At 36.9% G+C, this 17,289-nt stretch overlaps 1 protein-coding gene across 2 annotated transcripts in view; it reads left to right on the top strand.

Moving 5' to 3' along the window:
- sema3e (sema domain, immunoglobulin domain (Ig), short basic domain, secreted, (semaphorin) 3E) overlaps positions 1-17,046 on the top strand; it is a 43,085-nt gene extending 26,039 nt beyond the window's left edge. For both annotated transcript variants that reach the window (XM_058752164.1, XM_058752165.1), the window contains exons 7-17: positions 1,835-1,977; positions 4,394-4,508; positions 5,940-6,009; positions 6,111-6,255; positions 7,016-7,238; positions 8,499-8,590; positions 8,695-8,736; positions 9,082-9,248; positions 11,022-11,089; positions 11,904-12,031; positions 14,644-17,046. In XM_058752164.1, the coding sequence (XP_058608147.1) occupies positions 1,835-1,977; positions 4,394-4,508; positions 5,940-6,009; positions 6,111-6,255; positions 7,016-7,238; positions 8,499-8,590; positions 8,695-8,736; positions 9,082-9,248; positions 11,022-11,089; positions 11,904-12,031; positions 14,644-15,099 (1,649 nt within the window). In that variant the 3' untranslated portion in view covers positions 15,100-17,046. The remainder of the gene's footprint in view (positions 1-1,834; positions 1,978-4,393; positions 4,509-5,939; positions 6,010-6,110; positions 6,256-7,015; positions 7,239-8,498; positions 8,591-8,694; positions 8,737-9,081; positions 9,249-11,021; positions 11,090-11,903; positions 12,032-14,643) is intronic.
- The last annotated feature ends 243 nt before the right edge of the window (positions 17,047-17,289 follow it).

The following is a 17,289-nucleotide window of genomic DNA, read 5'->3' on the forward strand; positions in this document are numbered from 1 at the left end:
TGTGTCACAGAAATAAATTCTATTTGAAAGTATATTAAAATAGGAAAGCAATATTAGAAATTGCAATAATATTTCACAATATAAAATCTTACTGATCCCAAACTTTTCAACGGCAGCATATAGCTACTGGATAAAAAACAATCATACACACAAATGTGCATACATAGAATCAAACAGAGCAATAAAGTAGAATTCAAGACTGATGTACAGTTCATCCTGTGTGTGGTTTAGAGAGGCCTGCGGCATCCTGCTGTGAGCCGGTTTAATGCTTCCCTTTGCTGTATATCTCCTCCTGCAGCCGTACGAGAGATCTGGCCTTCAGCCCAGAGCAGCGAGAGTGATGCTTTTACCATGCGTATCACTGTAGCAAGGCTTGTGGCCTCATTGTAGGTGCAGTTAACACATCAGCTCCACGCCAACTGTGACTGAAAATATATTCACAATGGAGTACTACAATACTACTACTGCTATTTCTGCAGTATGCACAGAATCCAACTGTATATGTGGACAGAATGCATAGATGATCTTTAACAATTGTCAGAATGTGCATTTAAGAACAGATAGTGCTGACTTAAATTCTGATTGGATGATGCATGAATTAAGCTTTTGTATTCATTCTGAAGATAGCCTGAGTGTGTCAGACAGATGTTAAAAAATATGGCATTCTCTCACACTTCTCACATGTGATTCCGACCCCTGCTGTGATGCATTAATCATACAGAGAGACCGAGAGCGAGGTGTTTGACACGTACCATCCATCTCTCTAACATCCATTCAGACATAATAAACCACGGTCAAATACCATCACATCCTTAGGTCATCTGCTCGATAACATTCGAGTGCATAATGCAGAGCGTAGTGCACGACTCCATGGAGACTTTTACATTTTCTGTGTGCACTCAGTAGTCTGGGGTTGAGTTCTGTTCATGTTTTGAATGGTGTTAAGTGTTCTCGCTGCTGACTCATGGAGCGCTGAAGATCTAATCCCACTCACATTCACTGCACAAAACTGCATTGGCCTCCAACATGCGGATCACACTGTATAATAAGATAGTGGGTTTATTCATATTTGATTATATAAGGCAAATGCATTTTGCACATTAAAATGACAGATTTATATCTTACATTTTGTATTGCATGTTAAAGCTGAATTTCCAGCATCCATTACTCCAGTCTTCAGTGTCACATGATTCTTAGGAATAATGATCATTCTAGTATTTATGTGGAAACCGTGATCATTTTTTAGGATTCTTTGATGAATTGAAAGTTCAATAAACAGCATTTATTTGAGATAGAAATCCTTTGTAACATTATAAATGTCTGTAATGTCACTTTTGATCAGTTGAATGCATCCTTGCTAAATAAATGTGTTTTGAGTGGTAGTGTATAAATATTAAGCAGCAACAAACAGTTTTCAAGATTGATAATAAGAATCATTGTTAATAATTGAGCACCAATAATAATTTATAAATTGATAGTTTATACATAAATATTAAGCAGTGTTTTTAGCTATAATAATAATTGCTTCCTGAGCAGCAAATCCCCATATTAGAATGATTTCTGAAGGATTATGAGACAAGAACGATAATGCTGAAAATCTGGATTTGCCATCAGAGAGATTTTTTTTTTAAATGTATTAAAATAGAAAACTTGTATTTTAAATTGTAGAAATATTTCCAAAAAATTTTACTGTATCTTTTGATTAAATAAATACAACCTTTGTGAGCAAAAGAAGCTTTTTTCAAAAACATACCAGTATACTTTTTACCAGTATATACAAGTGTGTGTTTCTGTGTAATTCTAACCATATCTCTTTATTATTGTTTTTTCCTAGAGCCCAAGTTTGTGGGTTCGGCAGTGATCCCTGACAATGACGATCCTGCTGATGATAAGGTCTACTACTTCTTCACGGAACGAGTGGCCAACATGGAAGGAGGAAACAAAGCCGTTTACACCAGAGTGGCCAGAGTCTGTGCGGTATGAAACCAAAAACATGCTTGGTTAGATCTTTGAATCAAATTAGTCTTGTTTAGCGTTCAAATGCATGATCTATAATGCTTAAAGGGCACCTATTATGCCCCTTTTTACGAGATGTAATATTGGCCTTGGGTGTCCCCAGAATGTGTCTGTGAAGTTTCAGCCAAAAATACCCCACAGATCATTTATTATAACAGCTGGATAATGTCATTTTTGGGGTGTGTCTAAAAAAGGGCTGATTTGGAGTGTTTGGCTTTAAATGCAAATGAGCTGCATATTCCTGCCCCATCTCCAGAAGAGGGCGTCGCGTATATGTCTCTCTGCATTGCATATCTACAGCAATAAACAGCCGGTAGCGGCAACATAACTGAGAGCGAGAGAACCAGTGTTCATCCGTACATATGGGAAGTCAAATGCACTGAAAGTGGAACGAAACAGCGTGTTGTTACCAGTGTTGGGCACATTACTTTAAAAAAGTAATTAGTTATAGTTACTAGTTACTTCTCACAAATAGTAACTGAGTTAGTAACTGAGTTACATCATTATAAAAGTAACTAATTACCAGGGAAAGTAACTATTGCATTACTTTTTTTTTTAAATTTCAAATGTCAAATAACTTTGGATGCCCCCAATATTAAATACCGGTATGTTAAATTAATAAAATGGACACTAAAAATAATAAATTATTATTATAAAACATTGTACATTAATCTACACTATTTATCTACTGACACTTAGTATCAGTCAGTCATTATAATATAATATTATGATAATTTAATATTATATGATAGAACTTTAGTAATTATAATAACCAAGTATGAATGCATATTTGTCATCAATATAAAACGCACTAAGGATTAATGAGCTGCTGGGTTCATGAATATTAATCACGCTGTCTGCGTTTGCTCGAATTGATTTGCTGAAATCAAAACAGGGACGATAATAGGTGAGCGCCAGCCAATGAGATTGTCGTTTGCGCATTAGTTCCGCCCACTACCAGAGAAACCGGCAGTTCTTAAAAGCTGAAGAATTCCAAAGGAACTCCGTTATTTTGACAGGAAAATACAACAAAGAATATCGTTTACATGTAGCGCGTCAATTCTGCATGTTATGAAAGACTCTCTTGCTCTGTATCTTTCTTTGCGTGCGTGTATGTGAGAGAAAGCGACTGCGAGTAGTGCGCCTCCACACTAGAGTTTATGGTACGTCAAATACAGCTACACTGCGCATCCATTCAGATGAACTGAAAAATGTAATTCTCATAATATAATATTGTAACGCCACATTTTATTGTCAGTAACGGTAATGGCGTTGTAACGGGGGAAACAGTAATTCGTTTGATTACTGGTTACTGAAAAAAATAACGCCGTTAGTAACGCCGTTTATTTATAACGCCGTTATTCCCATCACTGGTTGTTACAGAGCTCGCGCCGCACTGACCTGTCATCGGCGTGGATCAATCGACCAAGCCGCGCGACCGCGCTACCGAATGAATCTGGCATTACCTTGAAAAATTTAAGTAATCCACAGCGTCCTCAGCAGCTCAGAAGTTGGGAGAAAATGAAGACTCTTATGTTACATCCAAACACAGAGCACCAGGATTGCTTGCGAGACATTGTTGACGTTACAGCTGCTCGAGCGCGGAGAAAATGAAGGACAGCGTAACCGCTGAGGGCGGAAACTATAGCAATGCAGGGCTGTCAATCAGCCACCGTGGCCCCGCCCTCCGAAATGTGACGTCACACTGCGTGAGAATCAAAACGGCAGGCCTAGTGAGACTGACTTGGTTTAAAGGGGATTAAAAAATGAGGAGTGGGTGGATTTTTATTATTGTAGGGTGGTTGTGTTCACACACTGCCAACACGCATTTATGTCCAAACACCATGTAAAAGTGGATTTTGCATAATAGGTGCCCTTTAAAGAAAGTGTTCACTTACAGGTAGCTTTCCTCTTCATCTCAATAGCATATGCAGGACCCCCTATAAGGACCCCATAAGGTTAATAGGAAACAGTTTTTTTTCCCCCCATAAATGCCAATGATGTCAACACTGATTGTGTGGCTTCATTATGGCTATCCAGTGACATCAAAAGCAACAGACAGGGAAACTACAGTATAAGCAACTTCTGGCAAAACATTATAATGTAATGAAATGCTTGCAAATATTATTTAGTCAAAATACACAAGGTTTTTTATTTTCATTTTTTTGAATGGTTTTCAATGAAAAACAATGTTTTTTTTTTGCTCCCATAATGGTGCCCCATAACAACATCAACCAGCATGGGATTATTTTCCGAAGATAACCAGCCAAGCACAGGCCAATTACTTTTTGTCTTTGTCAAAATCTTGTGCTGCAAGACAGCACCACCCATTGGTCAGGTGAAATGAAGTGTCTTTTTATCTCTTCCCTGCTGTCAGAATGACCAGGGTGGTCAGAGGATGCTGGTAAACAGATGGAGCTCTTTCCTGAAGACTCGTTTGATCTGCTCAGTGGCTGGACCCAACGGCATTGACACACACTTTGATGAGCTCGGTAGGGGACATTCTACTTTCTTATGATATGGAAAATAACCAGTACTAGGTCTAAAATTGTGTTTTTGTTGTGTACTGGAAGCATTTTGAACATCTCAGGCTCATCTTATTCTGTAGTGCAAGGGATTGTGTGTGATATCAGCCCATAAAGCTTGCACATATACATACTGTACATGAAATGTGCTTGCACTTACACATACAAATAAAATTGCATTTTTGCATTTGGCAGACACTTTTATCCAAAGCGACATACATTGCATTGAAGGTTTTCAGTTCTTGGCATTGCTAGTGCCTTGCTCTGCTGTTTGAGCTGCTGTAAAATGAACCATAAACAGTATGTCATCTGGTTAGCTCTGACATATTTGTGATGCAATACCCTAATATTGCTTACTACTGTCTATAGAGAAGATAGTATGCAACTTTTGCTATAGCTCTTGTGTTGGAAATATACAGAGGAAGTCACTGTCCTGAGCAGTATCTGGAATCCATCAACGTAGGGCCACTTGACTGAAATGGTCACAATAGCACACAAAAAAGAAGAAAAACTGCAGTTTTAGCCTCAGATGAGCCGTTTCTTCCAGCTCAGTGATTTTATTCATCATATGCCTTAGAGCAAAACTGCTGATAAATCAGTTTTTGCTCTTCACATTTTGCCTTTTGCTAAAGAGATTTCATCAGGTATCCATCCATCCAACCATCTGTCCATCTAGATGAATTTGCAATAGATCTCACAGCATAAGCCAGCTGTATGAATTGAAAATCTAAATCTATTTCATCAGCTGTGCTGTTTAACCTTCACCAAACTTTGTAATCTTGAAGGATCTCTCTGATGGGCCCTTTGACTTTCAGATGAAAGCTCATTTGTTTCTCCACTGACATCCTATTAAACACCTCATCTGCCCCAAAGATATAAAGTGCAAGATGAGACTATTATATATTTATTTGGCATTGTCATTTTTGTTATTCAGTTATATTTTACAAAATTTATATTTTACAATTACAAATATACAATCATTTTGTTACTACAGGTGTATTGTTTGGCTTTGATGTGTAAAGAAACTTTTTTTTTAAAGCAATTGGCAGATGATTTTATGAAGCGACATGCATTGCATTCAAGATACACATTTTTATCAGTTCTTGCTCTCCCTAAGACTTGAACCCTCTTGGTGTTTTGTCTTATTAATCTTCTCACAATCACACGGCTGCCAAAAAAGTTGAGAAATATCTTCTCCAGGAAATGAATTTCAAACTCTCATTCACCTGGATTAACATCCTTTCCTATTAAACAATCCCTAAACCTTACTCTAAATCAGAAGGCACTGACTGATTAATAATGTATCCAAAAAGGATATTGATCCAGCAACATGCTGTAGCACAAATTCAGGTTTATTTGATGATGACACTTTTTGTGTGTATCTATGTGTTATTTTAGAGGATGTGTTCGTGCTACGGAAGAAAGATGAGAAAAATCCAGAGATCTTTGGTCTGTTTAGCACCACCAGGTGAGTGAGGTCACATGTGTAACTGAACAGAGCAATGCATACTTTTATATTCTCAGTTTATATCTTCATCTGTTTTTTGTCTTTTTTCTTTTTTCGCTCAGTGCTGTCTTTAAAGGATATGCAGTGTGCATGTATAACATGGAAGACATCCGTGCGGCGTTTAACGGGCCTTTTGCATACCGAGAACGAACTGACCACCACTGGAAGGTGTACGATGGCAGGGTCCCCTACCCGCGACCTGGATCGGTGAGTAATATTTTCTCTGTGTCATCTTTTTGTTGTATCAGAAATCCCAGTGTACAAAATGTCACGGCGTGTTGTGTTTACACCTCTGACACACGGCGTAATTTTGAGTGAATGTTGAATTTTGGATCTTATTTCTTCAGCCGCACAAAATCTCTCATGGCAGATGAGTCTATTTTCAGCATGACTGTGCACATCACTATTCTCCTCGAGAGTGTCATGCCAATTCTTTAACATTAATGCCTGACACCGAGCACTTACGGAGGTACTATGAAATCTAGGCGTTTAAATTGCCGTGGTCTGAGTTATAATTATATCTGATATGTGCTGATTAATGTCCTTCTCTGGCTATTTATCTCCAGCCGATAAAAGAGTAAGCTTTGTTTCCAATAGTTAGTAATGACATGTAATTCACAGCCATTTTCTCTGGTGTGTCGTGTCTTGTCTCATATTGAAGAATCGGGGTACATCCATTGTTCACATTTCAGAAATTCTTCAGTTTCCATGTGCGGTTATTCTTTTGGAAAAGCATATGAAAAAAAGTATGTCTCTGACAGCTGACCTTTTAAAAGGCAATTTGGTAGCTTTAGTCGTGCACCGCAGGATTTCTGATTAGTCTCTTGTTCTAAAAGGTTATAGCAGCGAGAAGCGGGCGAGCTATTCGCAGATCAGGAGCAACAAAATGAACGACCTGAAAGGCTTTCGTGACTTGGAGAACTCTGTTCATGTTGTACTCATATTTGCCGATTTTGGTCTCTCACAGTGTGCCAGTAAGATAAACGGAGGCCAGTTTTCCAGTTCAAAGGAGTATCCGGATGAGGTCCTGCGTTTTGTGCGTTCCCATCCCCTCATGTTCCAGGCGGTGCAGCCCGCTCACAGGCGGCCCATTCTGCTGGACACTGAAGGAGGACGTAAACTCACACAGCTGGCGGTGGACCGGGTGGAGGCTGAGGACGGACACTACAATGTTCTCTTCATAGGGACTGGTATTCAATTTTAGTGCCTATATTTTCTTTTACACCTGATTTGCACAGTCATAGACTTTATGCAATTGTGGCTTGTGTCATACTAAATATTTGCAGTAGCTTATTTTTTATGCCTAGCCTTTTAAAGGAACATAAGTCAACTATTATTATTTTTTTATTTGATTTCTAGTCTACAAAATCCCTAAAATCAAAATTGGAGTTTTGTAGCTTTAAGGCCAACTATAAGTTAATGTATTTCTAAAAAGTTGACAATTATTTTAGAAGATATACACTACCGTTTGGAGTTTGTAAGATTATAATTTTTTTATTTTTTTTTTGGAAAGAAGATAATACTTTTGTTCAGCAAGGATGCATTCAATTTCTCAAAGGTGACAGGAAAAGGCGTTTTAATTTTACAAAAAAAAAAAAAAAATTAAAAAATAACAGCTCAACTGTTCAACATAATTATTATACTGAACAGATAATAATAAGAAATATTACTTCAGCATGAAATCATTAATGTGACCCTGGTCCACAAAACCAGTCATAAGGGATGAAATTGAGATTTGATAATAAATAAGCTTTCCGTTGATGTCTGGTTTGTTTGGATAGGACAATATGTGGCCGAGATACAACTATTTGGAAATCTGGAAGCTGGGGGTCCAAAAAAAATCTAAATATTGAGAAAATCGCCTTTATAGTTGTCCAAATGAAGTTCTTAGCAATGCATATTACTAATCAAAAATTAAGTTTTAATATATTTACAGTAGGAAATTTACAAAATACATTCATGGAACATGATCTTTACTTAATATCCTAATGATTTTTGGCATAAAAGAAAAATTTAAAATTTTGACCCATGCAATGTATTGTTGGCTATTGCTACAAATATACCTGTGCTACTTATAACTGGTTTTGTGGTCCAGGGTCACATATTAGAATGATTTCTGAAGGATCATGTGACACTGAAACATGGAGAAGTAATGATGCTGAAAATTCAGCTTTGCCATTATAAGAATTACATTTTAAAATATATTAAATAATCAGAAAACATTTTAAATTGAACAAATGTTTCACAATATTACACTCTTTACTCTGTTGTTGATCAAATAATTGCAGCCTTGGTGAGCATAAGAGACTCTGCAAAAAAAAAAAAAAAAAAAGATAAATATAAAATAAATGATAAATGATAAAATAATAATAATAATAATACATAAAATGTATTTTATAAGTAAATTTTATTTTATAAGTAAATAATAATCATCTCTCTCTTTAACCCAGATAATTCTGTAGTATTAAAAATTATCACAATCTACAACAAAGAAGCCGACACAGTTGAAGAAGTTCTTCTGGAGGAATTGCAAGTTTTCAAGGTCATCAAAAGTCCTTTGAGTAACTTTTTATCTTTATATTGAAACCATTTCATTTCCGTTGGAAACAATCTTCACACTAAACACTTTTTTTCTTCTCATTCTAGGTCCCTGTTCCTATTACAGAGATCCTCATTTCTACCAAGCGAGTAAGACTTGTAGGACTGTAGTTTTCCCACCTGGAGATGGTGGTATTGAGTAAACTTTTCATGCATGAGTGATCATCTCGATACCTATGGCAAATTCAGCATTTATACCAAGTCAGATGCTTCATAGTTAATTATTCATTCTTGCAGTCATTAGTAAATATTATGAATCAAATATGAGCATCTTTTGTTCTGTGTTATTAGTGTAATATATTGTATTATTTACAATGCACACAGATAGTTGTAGAATGATTTTATCTGCATCATTATGCTAACGTGGTGATTTGTACATAATGGCATTCATCACATGTAACAAAGCAGTTGACAGCAGTGTTTGTATCTCCATAGCAACAGCTGTACGTGGGCTCTGAGCTGGGTGTAACACAGATCCGTGTGCACCAGTGTGGGCTGTACGGTTCAGCCTGCGCCGACTGCTGCCTGGCCAGAGACCCCTACTGTGCATGGGACGGATTCACATGTTCTCGGTACTACCCTGCTGGGCTGTATACAAAAAGGTACCAGCACTTTCATAAAGATATATAGTAAATGTATAGCTTATATTTAGTCAAGTCATATTTTTTGGGTGGTGCTTTTCACTCTATTGTTCCAAAGCAAATTTACAGGAAATATAATATATAATATATAATAAAACATATATACATATAACAAAATTATTTTAGAATTATTCAGATTAAGTTATACTTAAAATTGTGAAAGTGAAAGTGAAGTGACATACAGCCAAGTATGGTGACCCATACTCGGAATTTGTGCTGTACAGCAGTGAACACACACACCATGAACACACACCCGGAGCAGTGGGCAGCCATTTATGCTGCGGCGCCCGGGGAGCAGTTGGGGGTTCGGTGCCTTGCTCAAGGGCACCTCAGTCGTGGTATTGAGGTGAAGAGAGCGCTGGACAGTCACTCCCCCCACCTACAATCCCTGCCAGCCCGAGACTCGAACTCGCAACCTTTGGATTACGAGTCCGACTCTCTAACCATTAGGCCACGACTTCCCCCCACATTACATAAAATATGAAAAGTAGAAATTGCACAACTAGAAAGTGTCCAAATAGCTAATTTTGAACAATATATCTTTTATTTGAAACCTAATGCAACTATTTTGTCATTTTTTTATGAAATAAATGCAGATTTGCTGGTTTGAGATTTTGTCATGTAATGCAATAATATTCGTATTTATTTATTTGTTTGTTTATTAATTTATTTATTTATTTATAAGGTTTAAATACTTTTTAGCGCCATTGAATTTAAAAGTATTATTATTATTGTTGTTATTGTTAATAATAATAGGTACATTTATTAGCTACTATTTATAAATATTTATAATAATATTCCAATGTTATTTTATAGATTTATTGCTTACAGCAAATAAATAATTTGTTCTTAATTGTTTAGGTTAATGTAGATTTTAATGTTCTCCAAGGGTGGCAATCTTTTCCTTTTAAAGCTCTTTTAGTAGAAGTCATTACATCATATGCCTCTTAACTTTTAATCTTAAACACACTAAAATAACTTTTGGCAGGTCTACGCATACAAATGCTCTGTAAATATAAGTATTGGACTGGTAGTGCATATACTGACAGTACTGAGACTGTAGATTGCTTTTATAATAAAAAAATGTAGGCGTCTTGACATTTGGAAAAGATTATGTGTTTTATTTCCATGCCTTGCATTGCAAAATTATGTTATTAATGCATTTCTTGATTAAGCAACTTTTTTTTTTTTAGTCTACAGTCTCTAGCTTGTCAGAATGTGTATGTGCACCATAATCTTGTTTGCTTTCCAACCCAGTGTTTCCATTAGTGCACTCAGTGAACTTGGAGAGTGAATTTTGTGAGAGCTCTTTTGATGTTTCACTTAGCCGCAGGGTAGCGCGTGTGTGCTTGTGTGCCGAGCGTATCGGAGCGAAGGCCGAGTGGGAGTGTTTCCCTAATCCCGACTCAAAGGCCTGTCAGCTGTCTCAGTGTGGTCATCAGTCTGAGCTTGTTAGCGATTGATGCTAACACCTCTCGCCCATATTAATACCCATCACATGCTCACTTTGTATGCAAAGCCAGACAAGTCGTGCACAATAGGCACCAAATGCCTGTCATAGTCATTACTCAAAGAGTACGGAAAAAAACCAGAGCGAGTCTGACTGTAATTCTGTCACCTCCTTGTGCTGTTACACACCTTGGGCGTCAGGATGATATTATGACAATTGCAGGCAGACATTGCGGGCTGTGTCTGGGTTATATCAATGTCTCATTTTTCTCTTTTATTCTTTAGGCGCTTCAGACGGCAAGACGTCCGCCATGGCAATGCGGTTCAGCAGTGCAACGGGCTTCAGCTTAGCGGTATGTTCTGGCCGGAGATTGATCAGTGGATATTAGAGGAGATCTGTGAAAGTTGAAGAGGTCGAAGTACAGTTAATGAGAGTTTCTGAAGCTCTATGCGCAGATGGTGCTTTTACTTTAGCAGAAAGACATCCTGTGACGGTGACGGCCCAGTTTTCTTATTTCAGAAATATTTCCTTATTCTCCATTTCATCTTGAATCAAGCCTACTTCAAATATAAGCTCTGATATCATTAAAACGTTCAATTTGAAGCTAAAAGGTATTAATAATGTGAAAAAAGTAAAAATTCAAAACTTTAAATGATTGAATCTTTTAAAATAATTTTAATTTTATATATATATATATATATATATATATATATATATTGTATATTTAATGTTTTATATATTTAGTGACAAAATATTCAAATGTTTTGGGTCAGTGCGCTTTTTCAGTCTATCAATCAGTCAATCTTTTTTTTTTTTTTTTTTTTTTTACAGCACATAAGGGAAAGAAAAAAAAACTGTAGAAGAACTGTACCCCTGAGCTCCTTTGAATGCAATATAAAAGAATCTCTATCCCTTGAATACTGATAGTATCTGTTCACAAGATGCATTCAGATTGTGTGCTTAGACACCATGAGACTCAATGTATGGATTTCTTGAATGTAAGACTGTGTTTACTTGAGAACATAAAAATTAAAACACAATGTCAACAGTTGACACAAGTTTGAATTCTGTTGCAAGATGTTGATTGTGTTCGGTGTTGAAAATATCACCTTAAAAGGAATATATTAGACTAGGCTGTTCAGTATGTGGGTATGTTTGTGTTACAGAAGAACAGATCATCTCAGAAAAGCTGGTATATGGTGTGGAGAACAATAGTACCCTGCTGGAGTGCAGACCACGATCACTGCAGGCGTCTGTAACATGGTACATTCAACATGGCATGGATATGGAGGAGGTACAAACGCATGCATCTAGAATATACAGACTTTTATCATTTTTAATATATATAATTATAGAAGGAAAAAATGATAGATAATTGATAAAAAAATAATAATTTCCCCTCCATAATAATAAATAATTGTAATTAGGGGTAGGTTTAGGTGTAGGGTTAGTGTAGGGCAATAGCATATACAATTTGTACGGTACAAAAACCATTACGTCCTCGTAAACCACAAATACCAACAAGTGTGTGTGTGTGTGTGTGTGTGTGTGTGTGTGTGTGTAATATAGAGCTCTCCTCATATGGTCAGGCTCAGAAATGATTTCATCACGAGTTATGGTCTGAACCCCTGCTGAGAGATGGCTTTTAAATATAGATTAAAGCTTCATTTTACTATTCTGACCACAGGGAGGATGGGTAATATAACCCCTAGTGATTCAATTAATCTTAAATAGAAAAGAATTATGTCACTCTGACCATCTCTGTGCTCCAAGACATCTCTCTGCAGCATCATGGTAAATTAGACTTTTAATAATGGCACACATATCAGTAATATTAGTTAAGCCGAGCATCATTACAATAGATTTTACTTGTGTTTAGGGATTAGAACAGATTCCCCAAAAGTATTTTATTTTCATATATACAGTGGGGCAAAAAAGTATTTAGTCAGCCACCAATTGTGCAAGTTCTCCCACTTAAAAAGATGAGAGAGGCCTGTAATTTTCATCATAGGTATACCTCAACTATGAGAGACAAAATGAGAGAAAAAAGAATTAATTGGTAAATTCCTCGGTAAAATAAGTATTTGGTCACCTACAAACAAGCAAGATTTCTGGCTCTCACAGACCTGTAACTTCTTCTTTAAGAGGCTCCTCTGTCCTCCACTCGTTACCTGTATTAATGGCATCTGTTTGAACTCGTTATCAGTATAAAAGACACCTGTCCACAACCCCAAACAGTCCAACTCCAAACTCCACCATGGCCAAGACCAAAGAGCTGTCAAAGGACACCAGAAACAAAATTGTAGACCTGCACCAGGCTGGGAAGACTGAATCTGCAATAGGTAAGCAGCTTGGTGTGAAGAAATCAACTGTGGGAGCAATTATTAGAAAATGGAAGACATACAAGACCACTGATAATCTCCCTCGATCTGGGGCTCCACGCAAAATCTCACCCCGTGGGGTCAAAATGATCACAAGAACTGTGAGCAAAAATCCCAGAACCACACGGGGGGACCTAGTGAATGACCTGCAGAGAGCTGGGACCAAAGTAACAAAGGCCTCAAATCCTGCAGTGCCAGGCGTGTCCCCTGCTTAAGCCAGTACATGTCCGGGCCCGTCTGAAGTTTGCTAGAGAGCATTTGGATGATCCAGAAGAGGATTGGGAGAATGTCATATGGTCAGATGAAACAAAAATAGAACTTTTGGTAAAAACTCAACTTGTCGTGTTTAGAGGAGAAAGAATGCTGAGTTGCATCCAAAGAACACCATACCTACTGTGAAGCATGGGGTGGAAACATCATGCTTTGGGGCTGTTTTTCTGCAAAGGGACCAGGACGACTGATCCGTGTAAATGAAAGAATGAATGGGGCCATGTATCGTGAGATTTTGGTGAAAACCTCCTTCCATCAGCAAGGGCATTGAAGATGAAAGCGTGGCTGGGTCTTTCAGCATGACAATGATCCCAAACACACCGCCCGGGCAACGAAGGAGTGGCTTCGTAAGAAGCATTTCAAGGTCCTGGAGTGGCCTAGCCAGTCTCCAGATCTCAACCCCATCGAAAATCTTTGGAGGAAGTTGAAAGTCTGTGTTGCCCAGCGACAGCCCCAAAACATTACTGCTCTAGAGGAGATCTGCATGGAGGAATGGGCCAAAATACCAGCAACAGTGTGTGAAAACCTTGTGAAGACTTACAGAAAACGTTTGACCTCTGTCATTGCCAACAAAGGGTATATAACAAAGTATTGAGATGAAATTTTGTTATTGACCAAATACTTATTTTCCACCATAATTTGCAAATAAATACTTTAAAAATCCTACAATGTGATTTTCTGGATTTTTTTTCTTTCTCATTTTGTCTCTCATAGTTGAGGTATACCTATGATGAAAATTACAGGCCTCTCTCATCTTTTTAAGTGGGAGAACTTGCACAATTGGTGGCTGACTAAATACTTTTTTGCCCCACTGTATATAATGCATAATTATACCGAAAATCATGTGGGTTAACAATGTCGTGGAAAGTTACTTTTAAAAGTAATGCATTACAATATTGGGTTACTCCATAAAAAGTAACTATTTGCATTAATTAGTTAATTTTTTATGGTAAGTAATCCATTACATCACTTTTGCGTTAATTTTTGTCACCTGGGCTGGGCTTGCTTATTTATTTTTGGTAACAAAAAAACCCAAAGGTTATATTTTTGACCTTATTTGAAAAAGCAACTCAGATATTTTGTTGTAAATTTAAAAGTAATGCGTTACTTTATTAGTTACTTGAAAAAAAGTAATCTGATTATGTAACTAAGACTTGGAAGTGGACTCGTTCGACTAGAAACCAGCCAGAATAGCCTATCAAGCGAAGTACACAAATTTTGATAGTGTCCTTTGCATGCTGTTTCTCTCCTTCAGGTGAAAGGCGATGATCATGTGATTCAAACCCCCCATGGCCTCTTGCTTCTTAAAATAGCGAAGGGAGACGCAGGGGTCTACGTGTGCCAGTCCACAGAGCACGGCTTTGTCCAGACGGTGGTGCGTGTCACTTTGGAGGTGTTGGATGAGGGGAAAGTGGAGGGTTTGTTGCATAAAGGCGAGGAAGAGGAAGGCGATTCTCCGCACAGACCTCCGCCCTGCCCCTTCCCCAGCCTGCCCTCCGCTCCATCCTCCTCAAAGCTCTGGTACAAGGATTTTATGCAGCTGATCGGCTACAGCAACTTCCAACGGGTGGAGCAGTACTGTGAGAAGGTGTGGTGTGTGTCTGACAGGAAGAGGAAGAAACTCAAAGGAATGGCACCCAAATGGCGGTACACACCCGGGGCAGAGCAGCGGGCGAGAGCACGGGCACCTCGACACACACAGGGACAGTAAAGACTGTTAGAACATTCAAACTCATGCTCAGTGCAGATGATTACATATAGACAGTTTTATAATTGTTATTATTTAAGAAAAGGAATGATTGGTAAAGTCATTAAAGCATTTCTTTTAGAGTTGCATCATTTGACCTGAAACTATTAATCTGTAGTCAATATGCCAGATGTTTAAAGGTACACTAAGTCATTTTTCATAGACGTCATAGATGTGTGAAAGCAAAATGAAACCGTTTACATTATGCAATGACACAAATATACTACATTGCTAAATTTTTTCTGATGATTTACACTACCATTCAAAGATTTGGGGTCATTAAGATGTTTTTGTTTTGTTTTATTCAGCAGGGACACATTCAATGTATTAAAAATTGACAGTAAATATTTTTTTGTTGTTACAAAAAAATATATAATTCAAATAAATGCTGTTCGTTTGAACTTTTTATGCATCCAGTAATTCAGAAAAAAAACGTATCACAGTTTCCACAAAAATATTGAGCATTGATAATAAGAAAACTCTTTCTTGAGCACCAAATCAGCATATTAGAATGATTTATGAAGGATCATGCGACACTGAAGACTGGAGTAATGATGCTGAAAATCCAGCTTTGCATCACAGGAATAAATTACATTTTAAAATGTATTCAAATAGAAAACATTTATTTTAAATTGTAATAATTCACAATATTACAGTTTTACTGTTCACAATATTACAGATTTTTCTGATCTAGTAAATCCAGCCTTGCATCCAGCATTACATCATCCAAATCCTAAAATTTTGAATGGCGGTGTATTTCTGTTTAAATTCAGCGAGTCACATCCTGTTATTAGAAATAAAAACATTTCACTTTTTTAAAAAATTTGGACACTTTAACTGTTAGTAATTTGGTCAAATAATTAATAAGAAAAAAATAATTTATTAATTTAATTTATTAAAATAATTGTAAAAAATTATAAAAAAACAGCTTCATTTGTAGCACTGGAAATAGAGTTTTGGGTTGAATATCGCAGAATGGGAACTATAAGTCTTTACATATTTAAAGTAGCATATATAGCACATTTTAGAAAATATAACAGGTCATTCAGCTATTCTATTCATATGGGAAATAAGAAGAAAATACATAGAGCATGCATATCACAAATGCATGGAATTTCTTGGTGTACCTTTAAAAACAGACAAAAAGGAAGAAAATGTGTAATCAATTTGAATATTTGTACAGGGCTCTTGTGTAACATTTGTGCTAGAAAGAAACTACTAAAGTTCTTCTATGGAAACATGCAGTGCTAACTGACTGACTGGGCCATTAAAAGACAAGGGGTTCAAAGACCCTCTCAGGATGCGAAAGGCAACGTTTTCTCTTGGACTGCTCTGAACAATGACACATGGCGGAGGCCAGCTGTCTTCTTGTCAACGATGTGAGATTTCCTATGAAGATCTCGCAGAATGACTTTTCCACTGCTGACAATTCTTCAAGAGTTCCATTCAACTGAAGAAAACATTTCTGTGAACGGTTACTTGGCATCAAAAACCCTCCTGACAGAACTTACGCACATGCTGAGTATATTTATCTGCATTTCCATTATTTTATAAATTATTCTAGTTGGTGTAAGATTTGTTAGTTGTTTTTGTGGTAGTTTTAGGTGTTCTCGTAATTTTAACCGGACATGTAATAATGCATTTCAGGTTGATTGCAATGCGTTTCTATCAGTATTTAAAAAAACATCATCTTCCTTGATTAGTGTTTAAGACATTTTTTTTCTTTCTTTTTTGCTGTGAACTACTAAATTAGAACCAAATTATCATGATATTTCAGTGAGCTCAACAGTTTTGCCCTGTATCATGGTGTGTAAAAATGTGTTAAACCTTTTAATTGCTATGTGTTGTATAATAAATGCCATAAATCCACACAAATTTAGCTGGTTAACGTGGCCCTGTTAACCTCTGCTGGTAGATGCTGTAACTACATTGACCAGCTGCTGTCGAGATGAATGGGAATGCTAACAGAGTAACAACTTTCTCTTCTCAACTTTTCTCTTCCTTAAAATATACACTACTGTTTAGAAGTTTGGGATCGGTAAGATTTTTTTTTTCTTTAATGTTGAAAGAAGTCCAAAGCTGCCTTTATTTGATCAAATATACAATAAAGCAGTAATATTGTAAAATATTATTACAATTTAAAAGTGTTTTCTG

This window comes from Onychostoma macrolepis, chromosome 18 (assembly GCF_012432095.1).
Source record: "Onychostoma macrolepis isolate SWU-2019 chromosome 18, ASM1243209v1, whole genome shotgun sequence".
NCBI classification, from domain to species: Eukaryota; Metazoa; Chordata; class Actinopteri; order Cypriniformes; family Cyprinidae; genus Onychostoma; species Onychostoma macrolepis.